The 9,366-nt window shown below is 38.5% G+C and overlaps 1 protein-coding gene across 5 annotated transcripts in view; it reads right to left on the bottom strand.

Moving 5' to 3' along the window:
- Positions 1 to 9,366, bottom strand: part of Ddias (DNA damage induced apoptosis suppressor) — a 24,214-nt gene that overhangs the window by 13,000 nt on the left and 1,848 nt on the right. For 2 of the 5 annotated variants that reach the window (XM_031387387.1, XM_031387386.1), the window contains exons 3-4: positions 1,596 to 1,742; positions 1,178 to 1,306 (exon numbers count right to left, since the gene is read on the bottom strand). In XM_031387387.1, the coding sequence (XP_031243247.1) occupies positions 1,178 to 1,290 (113 nt within the window). In that variant the 5' untranslated portion in view covers positions 1,291 to 1,306; positions 1,596 to 1,742. Of the gene's footprint in view, positions 1 to 1,177; positions 1,307 to 1,434; positions 1,576 to 1,595; positions 1,743 to 9,366 lie in introns of those variants that run through there. The other 3 variants (XM_031387385.1, XM_031387384.1, XM_031387388.1) reach the window with 2 other exon arrangements.

The raw sequence follows: 9,366 nt of genomic DNA on the forward strand, positions 1-9,366 counted from the left end.
AAAAAAAAAAAAAAAAAAAAAAAGTTTTTCAGCAAAAATGGGTGGCATTTTAGAAGTCCTTATGTATGTCATGTATTGTATTAGATTTCTGTGTTTTTTCTATATAGTTATTCCACACTGTAGATATTATTATTCAACCTTACAAATATGTAATTACACTCACAGAACCTACATCTAAATTATTAGCTCACTACTTTAGGCATTACTATTATCTTAATCTTTTTTTTAAACAATATTTTTTTCAAAGATTTATTTATTTATTACATGTAAGTACACTGTAGCTGTCTTCAGACACCCCAGAAGAGGGCACCAGATCTCATTATGGATGGTTGTGAGCTATCATGAGGTTGCTGGGATTTGAACTCATGACCTTCGGAAGAGCAGCCGGTGCTCTTAGCCATCTCTCCAGCTCTACCATCTTAATCTTATGTCTAGACACAAAGTTGTCAAAGAACTCCAAACCTAACTTTTCACTTCTACTCTACAAAGATAGGTGGTATATGTGTGTGTGTGTTGGGCTCTCAACTATACTTGGCTACAATGATTCTATCATGATATTCAGATGTAGCCAATCAACACTGTAGTTGTTGAACAACAGATTACTAGAATTTGAACATATCTGACATTAAATTCTGAACTTTAGAGAACTTTCAAAAGTTTCAGAGCAGTGACATGACTTAAAAAGTTGTAGACTTCGAAACCAGGGTTACCATACCAGAGCTGTGAATCCCAGAACAGCCTGAGCTGCAGAGAACCATTCATTAACGAACAAACATACATTCATTTTGGAGCATTTGTATTTCATGTTTAGATCAGGGATACACAACCAACAAAGTCTTTGCAAATATTCTTAAATCTCAAAGTTCCAGAATCTGAAACATGTCTGGTTCCAAGCATTTATATATGTATTAAAAAGCATGGTGCCAGCTACTAAGTTTACACACACACACATAAAAAAATAACCTGAGGACCATGAAAAAAAACCCACACAAATACTCTTAAAACTTTCCTCTAGAAATTAGATCACTACTCAATTCTATTCTAAGACTAACAGAAGAACCAACCTTGAAATTTTCCAAGAGAATCTGATGTTCTGGTATGGAGAATTAAGTGTGTATTTGCCTGAGTCACAGAAAGTGTCTACTTGTATTTCCCCTTATACAATTTTTACTTTTACCTTTTGGGCTCAAGGATTATCTTAGAGAAGCACCTTTGACATGATGGATATATAAAACTCGAATTCTGGAGATTAAGTACTGAGGCAAAAAGGAATTTCCGTCTTCTATTCATGAGTCTATACTTTGCCCTACAAGAGAAAACAAGCATGAGGTTCAATGCAAATGTTAAATCATACACGAATATCATTCTCCCACACCTCCTAGTGGACATCTTTACTGTTAAATATAATTCTTATGAAAACCAATCAGTCATTACCTTTGTTTAATTATAATCGAAGGCAGTGTCAATATACTGGCTTTTCTCTCTTTGTACTAGGGGATTAAATCTGGGGACACATACATGGCAATCAAGTACTGAAAAACTGAAGACTACTTCTGAGCAACTAGTCTAGTAATTTAGTAAAGAAATCACTTAGCTTGTTCACGTCTTTTTACTAAAGATACAGAAGTCGTGGTTTACAACTTTAACGGGAAGGGTTTTCCATGAACCAACTTCTTTCTTCCCCCTCCCTGTGCTTTTGGGAGGTGCTGTTTTGTCCAGGCTGGTTTTGAACTCATGCGATCCTGAGGAGGTTAAATTATTTGGGAAAGTAGCTGAAAACTGCTTTAGTAGATTTCACTGAGTACAGTTTTACAGTTTCAAGAGAGAAAGGAGACATTTAGCAAATAAGAAGGCTACATGGTCTAAGAGGTCAGGGTGGTTTTTGTTGTTTTACAATCCTTGTTTATACAAGCATGTCAAAGATATAAAAGCAACGCTCTCTTCATTTATAATTTCATTTTAAATTCTTCAAATTGTACATTGACTTACCATTTTCCCCTCAATGATTAACTTATATACAGCATAAAATAAATGCTTTCAATAAAGAAGTCTGTGTTTTTTCAGAGATATCAATTTGTAAAAATGTGTGATCTGTTTCTGGTACTGGAATCAGTAAATTCTGATAGAGTAAAATTCAGTTAGGCATAGCTTTTCAAGAATCATTAGCAGAAATGTCTTAACTGTAAAAGTTTTTACAAATCCTGTGTCAACATATACAGCAAAGAACTGCCAAGTCTTGTAGTAGAAGATGTGCCTATCCCTGGAGACAGTTGAGGCACCAGGGAGTAGGGTGGTCTGTAGGGAGTGTTAGGGGGTGGGGACATCCTCTTGGATTGGGGGCTGGGGTGGGTGGGAATGGGATGAGGAATTGTGGGAGGGCGGATGGGTGCTAACTACTGGAGTGCAAAAAAAAAAGTAATGAGAAAAAAATTCCTGGGTCAAGACAGTATTTCCATGAAAATAAGATTTTTCCCATTGCTTTTTCCAATGATATCTCACTAAGTATATAAACTACACATAAGGGTAGGTCCCATTCCTAGCAGTAGATAGCTAACAAACATGGACTCAATATTTTTGTCTCATATTGCTTTGTTTGTGCATTTTTTCTTACTGATCTTTTGCTTGTATTATGGTTTCTGAATTTTTATGGTGTTTATGTGCACTCATTCATGTGTGCTTTTCTTGTGCATTTTTTGTTTTTAAATTATTTTCATTTGCTTGTTTTTTTTTCCATTTCCAACTTCTACTGAAAGTATTTTTTTCTCACATGATATGTCCTCATTGCAGTTTCCCCCCCTCTATTCCTCCTAGTTCCTCCCTACCTCTCTTCCCATCATGATGCACTCCCTGTCTGTTTCCATTAGAAAAACAAAACAGGCTTCTAATATAAAATAAAACACAAAAGTTAGCACACTGGAATTGAACAAAACAAAAAGAAGAAATAAAGCCTGAGGGAAGGCCCAAGAAAGAGAAATCCATTCATTTACACACTCAGTAACTCCATGAAATCCCTAAACTGGAAGTCATAACGTATAAACAAGGACCTCTGTATCCCTGAATGTGCTTTCTTAGCCTCTATGAGTTCATAAGTGACATGTGACTTGATCGTGTTTTCTAGTCTTCCATCCCCCTGGCTCTTACATTCTTTCTGCTTCCTCTTCCACAGGGTTCTCAGAGCCCTGAGGGGAAGGATTGATGCAAACATCCGCTGTGTAGCAGAGTGTTCCAAGGTTTCTCATTCTCTGCATATCTATCTGGCTGTAGGGGTTTCTTCCCATCTGAGACAGGAGGAACCTTATCCAACAATAGTTGAGCAAGGTACTGATCAGATAGCAGCAGAATGTCAATAGGAGTCATTTTATTGCTAGCTTTGATCATTATTATTTAGAACAGCAGTATCAGGTTTTATCCTAAGCCTCTGGGCTTGTTTGTTTTCTAAAAAGAGAGAAAGGTGTGTTAGATGGGTGGGGAAGAGGGAAAGATCTGGGAGATGGAGGAGAAACCATGATCAGAATATATAGTAAGAAAAAAAGTTTTCAACTAAAAAAAAAAAAATTCCCATCAAAGCTAAAAAACAAAAATTTGTAGATATAAGTTAAATATATAGAGCACCTATCTGTATTCAGAAAGGGAGTGTAGAAAACCCTAACCCTTTACTATGCCTGTTTTGAGACCTTAGGTATACATGATTAGGTCACAAAGTTTTGTGAAACACAGCCATATATTCCTAGACTTGCATACCACCTAGGAAAACGAAGTAGTTTATGATATAATTTACAAAGCAAAGGGATTCACCAAACCCATCCTTAGTGCTAACTGCTCAGCTCAGGTTCCAGTCTTGTTTGGGCAGCCATGTTGCTGAGACTTCATGGGGGAAGCCTCTGATAGTTTAGCCATGTGGGTGCTAGGAATTGAACATGAGTCCTCAGGAAAAGCAGTCAGTGTTCTTAGCCGCTGAGCCATTTCTCCAGACCTCTTTCTTACTTACTGCCTTTCCTTGGTATTTATGTTCCAGTAATTTTCTCTCTCTCTCTCTCTCTCTCTCTCTCTCTCTCTCTCTCTCTCTCTCTCTCTCCCTCCCTCCCTCCCTCCCTCCCTCCCTCCTCCTCCTTCTCCTTCTGTTTTTTTGGTTTGGTTTGGTTTTTTCAAGACAGGGTTTCTCTGTGTAGCCCTGGCTGTCCTGGAACTCACTCTGTAGACCAGGCTGGCCTCAAACTTAGAAATCTGCCTGCCTCTACCTCCCAAGTGCTGGGATTAAAGGCCTGTGCCACCACTGCCCGGCTGGAAATTTTTTAAGGGGACATAGAAAGGTATTGTTTCTTGCCTTCTGCCTTACTAAGTGTTTCACATTTCTTTCCTGCTTTCCATTCATTCCATCTTTCTCGTGTATAGTTCAAAACTGTCAATCCCTGCACTAGGGTTGCACACATGCATACAGCCATGCCTAGTTTTTATATGGGTGCTATAGATCTGCACTTAGGTCCTCAAGTCTGTACAACAACCAGTGATACCCACTGAGCTATCCCCCAGTCCTCTAGGTTTAAAACTGTGATTATATTGTAGGCCAATCTTTAGGAGGTTCAATACAGAATTCTATGTTCTATGTGGAAATATTCTTTATGCACTGTGGGTTGGTACCACCCCTTGGTAGGTAGGCCTCTGCTGTTTAAGTAGCTAAGCACCAGGCAATGGTGGTACACACCTTTAATCCCAGCACTTAGGAGGCAGGGGCAGGTGGATCTCAGTGAGTTCACGACCAGTTTGTCTGGTCTACAGGCAAGTTCCATAAAAAGTAGGGCTACACAGAGACACCTTGTCTTCAAACCAGAGGAAAGAACACAACACAACACACACACACACACACACACACACACACACACACACACCCCAAAAGGAAGAGAAGTATATGAGCCTGAGAGTCAAGCAGTGCTCCTCCATAGTCTCTAATTCAGTTCCTGCTTCTAGGTTCCTGCCTTAGCCCCCCTCTGTGATGGACAAGCCAAATGAACCTTTTCCTCTTCTCATTAAAAGATTATTTATACATTTTATTACATAAGTACTTAAGATGTGCTGATTTATAATTTAACTACGACATTGTGCTGTACATGTTTTCCTCAAGTACCAGGGGTTGAGCCCTGGGTCTCATCCATATGAGACAAGCATTTTACCACTGAGCTACATTTTCAACCTTTTGAGATGGAATTTGTGATCCTCCTGACTCAGTTTCCAAGTAGGTGGGATTACAGATCTGCATCACCAGGCCTGTCTATATATACATAAAATACAACTCATCAGTACAAGAAAAACTTAATATAAGCATGGTATTTTGGAATTAATTTTTAAATTATGCAACAATGAATTGCTAGAAGGTTGGTTGTTGCCTTTGTAGTTAAGGGTTTATTGCCCTCTAGTGGATCAAATCCATGTTAAAAACCAAAACAAAATGCTGTAACTTACAGGTAAACTTAAGAAGTGAAATGAAAGAGGTCAGTTTACTATTATTATTATTTATTTATTTATTTATTATTTTTTTTTTTTGAGACAGGGTTTCTCTGCGTAGCCCTGGCTGTCCTAGAACTTACTCTGTAGACCAGGCTGGCCTCGAACTCAGAAATCCACCTGCCCCTGCCTCTGCCTCCCAAGTGCTGGGATTAAAGCAGTTTATTTTTAATCGGTTTTACCTGGTAAACCCACAGGGTAAAAAGACACTTCATTCATTGAATGAAGTACAATAATATAGTAATCAGGAGTTTGTTCTTTTCTGCCTAATCATGTTTCCTTCATGATAAATGTAGTCTATCATATTTGACATGGATTGTAGTGAATGTGTGTTTGACAGATAAAAGTACCAGGACTGAGTAAGTACTAAAACTGGGAAAACATTATAGACCTGAGAACAACTTCACATTTGGCCTGCTTTGTAATTTTTGATTCTTTCTGTTTTGTTGGGAAGAATGATGATGTAGTATTACATTTCTTTTAGCTCTATTGATCAACAAAACATGTTCCAACTTAATAAGCTCAACATACTGTAATATACGGTACAGTTGCTAAATGGCAATTGTTGCTGTATATAAGTCAATGACAGGAAGTCACAGTTCTTTCCTAGTCACTAGATTTATGTTCCAGTATAAAAGCTGACAGAAAGTGATGTACCTGTGATAAATTATATAAGTGAAATGTATATAATACCATGAGAAAAACAGAAGAGGAGGACTCATCAGGTTTTTGCTTGGAGGTGGGGAAGGGTAAGGAGAGAGATAGGGGGCTAGAGAGATGGCTCAGTGGTTAAGAGAACTGACTGCTCTTCCAGAGGTCCTGAGTTCAAATCCCAGTAACCACATGATGGCTTATAACATCTGTAATGAGATCTGATGCCCTCTTCTGGTGTGTTTGAAGACAGCTACAGTGTACTTATATAAAATAAGTAAATCTTTAAAAAAATAAAAAAAAAAATTTAAAAAGGAGAGAGATAGGGTTAGGATAATATAACTTTTGTTTATAAAAAAGTATTTTCTGTCAGTGGTGGTATTAAAACATCATTAACTATGTTATATATCTAAAATATTTTCTAAATGTATACTTCTTGGAGGAATGATTTATTTTATTTATTTTATTTTTTTACTTATATGTATGTGTTTGTCTCTATGTGTAAATGTACACCTGTGTGCAGGTGCCCATGGATCTCCTGGAGCTGGTGTTACAGTAGGTAACACTACTAGATGTGAGCCACTGGATGTGAGTACTAAAAACTGAGCCAGGTCCTCTCAAGAGCAGCAAGGTCTCTTAACAGCTAAGCCATTTCTCCCCTAAATGTATAGCTTTTATAATAAGAAAAATTTAATAAAAAAAACTAGGTAGGAAACTTAGCAATAACATACAAGGGAAACATCAGCTCCTCCTAATCTCATACACATAAAAGTAGAAATAAAATCGGGAGGGAGAGTAGGAGAAAAGTGTAAGTGTTATGGTGCGTAGAGGAGAACTAATTTTTCTAGAGATTGCCTAAGTCGGTGTCCAAGAAGGCTCTGATAGGCTTAGTGTTAAAGCTCTATGGGGGAACTATACTGTAACCAAAGATGCTTCTAATTTATCACGAAACAGAACTGTATATCAGCTTCTCTCTCTCTCTCTCTGCATATGCGGAGAGTTTTAACTGCATGTTAAAACTGTAAACAGAAAGGCACTTAATGAAGGGCCACAGGGCCGATCAATTAATATACAGAGCATCTTCTTCACTCTAGAGATAGTTCTGTCTTGAGACAGGAAAGAAAGGAAAAATTCTGAGACATGAGAAAGTGAAGAAGTGGCCTCACCCTGGGGTCTAGTTTGCCTTTTTTTTTTTTTAAAGATTTGTTTTATTTATTTATTTTATGTGTATGAGTACACTGTAGCTGTACAGATGGCTATGAGCCATCATGTGTGTGGCTGCTGGGAATTGAACTCAGGACCTCTGCTGGCCCCACTTGATCCAAGCCTGCTTCCTTCGGCTCTGCTTGCTCCAGCGAAATTCATTGTACCTATCTTCAGATGCACCAGAAGAGGGCATCAGATCTCATTAGGGGTGGTTGTAAGCCACCATGTGGTTGCTGGGATTTGAACTCAGGACCTTAGGAAGAACAGTCAGTGCTCTTACCCACTGAGCCATCTCACCAACTGATAAGCCAAAGTTGAGTATGTAAATGTACATTCTGAAGACTTTTCAAATATATATTAACTTACTTCTAGCTAGGATTTTAGAGTTTTATCACAGTCGCACTTTTTTACACCCCTAAATCTAAGTAATGCACCTCAGAAGACCTTCTTACAATTGGAATTACAAAAGCCTCATTAATTACGTCCTTGGATTAATGTAAATCAGCCACAGGATCATATATAGCAAGACACTGTAAACCGATTTTAGCATCTCATGAATCCCACACTTTTGTCTTGGAATTGCAGTTCTGTCCTTTTCCTAAATGACTCTATCTAAATACTTGATTAATAATCAACTTTGCTTAGTCTTCTTGGAAGCAGAGTCAAGGCTCAGGTTTCCCTGACGGAGGTCCCTAAGAGAGAACAACTCAGGCTGCTGGTGGCTATGCACGAAAGGCAGAGACAAACTTTACAGCAGAAGGGGAAATACTGTTGAAAACTACTGTTGAAACATTAACTAGGAAAGCCTTGGAACGCACAGCCCAGCTTTTCTATGTTTCATATCATTTCTGGGGTATTTCTAACAGAGATAGAGAAGGGAGCATTTGAGGTAAAACAAAACCAACCACACCAGGATGTTGTGTTCAAGAACAGGAAGTTAGTTGTGGATCAGGCTGGTAATGTGTTCTGTTCAAAAATGAAACGATGCAAAGACTTCCACAAATGTCACTTCTTACAGGAGAGCCAACTGTAGTTAGAAGTCTCACAAATTCAAAGTTTAATAAGTAACAAAAACTGAATCCTGTTAAGTCTTTCTTGTCACCAAACCCTCTCAATTTTAGTAAGTAGTACTATTTCTTTCTTTCTTTTCTTTTTTTTTTTTCCCGACACAGGGTTTCTCTGTGTAGTCCTAGCTGTCCTGGAACTCACTCTGTAGACCAGGCTGGCCTCAAAATCAGAAATCCGCCTGCCTCTGCCTCCCAAGTGCTGGGATTAAAGGCGTGCGCCACCACCGCCCAGCAGTAGTACTATTTCTAACTAGCCATATAGCCAGATACCTAAGACTCTCCGTCTCTCCCCCATATACCATGTCATATCCAATATTTTAATTCCCCCTCCTACTTCCTTTTTTTTTGAGACAGTGTCTTTCTACACAGTTCTATCTCAGAACTCACTGTGTAGACCAGGTTGGTCTTTAACTCACAGAGATCCACCTGCCTCTGCTTCTTGCCCAGCTTATTCCTTTTTAATATTTATTCTTTTAGAATTTCGTATAACATATTTTATATTTCCCTTCCCCCACCTTCCTACCCACCCAATTTCATGTTCTTTCTCAAAAATAAAAAAAAGCTGAAAATGGTGGTATAAGCCTTTAATCCCACACTCAGGAGGCAGAGTATGAGGCCAGCTAAGGATACATAAAGAGACCCTGTCTCAAACAAAACAAAACAAAAAAAACAAAACAAAACAAACCCATTGTGGTTAAATGACTAGGACTCCTCCCTCTCTTCTCCTTCCCTTTCCAAGCCTGTTATATTCACCAATTTAGTATCAATTCTTTAGAGGGGACTTTCTAGAGCCATGGTTATTTCTAGACACATTTTTTTAAAGATAAGATTTTCTAGCCGGGAGGTGGTGGTGCACACCTTTAATCTCAGCACTTGGGAGGCAGAGGCCAGCCTGGTCTACAGAGTGAGTTCCAGGACAGCCAAGGCTACACAAAGAAACCCA

Source organism: Mastomys coucha, unplaced genomic scaffold (genome assembly GCF_008632895.1).
Source record: "Mastomys coucha isolate ucsf_1 unplaced genomic scaffold, UCSF_Mcou_1 pScaffold21, whole genome shotgun sequence".
Classification (NCBI taxonomy): domain Eukaryota; kingdom Metazoa; phylum Chordata; class Mammalia; order Rodentia; family Muridae; genus Mastomys; species Mastomys coucha.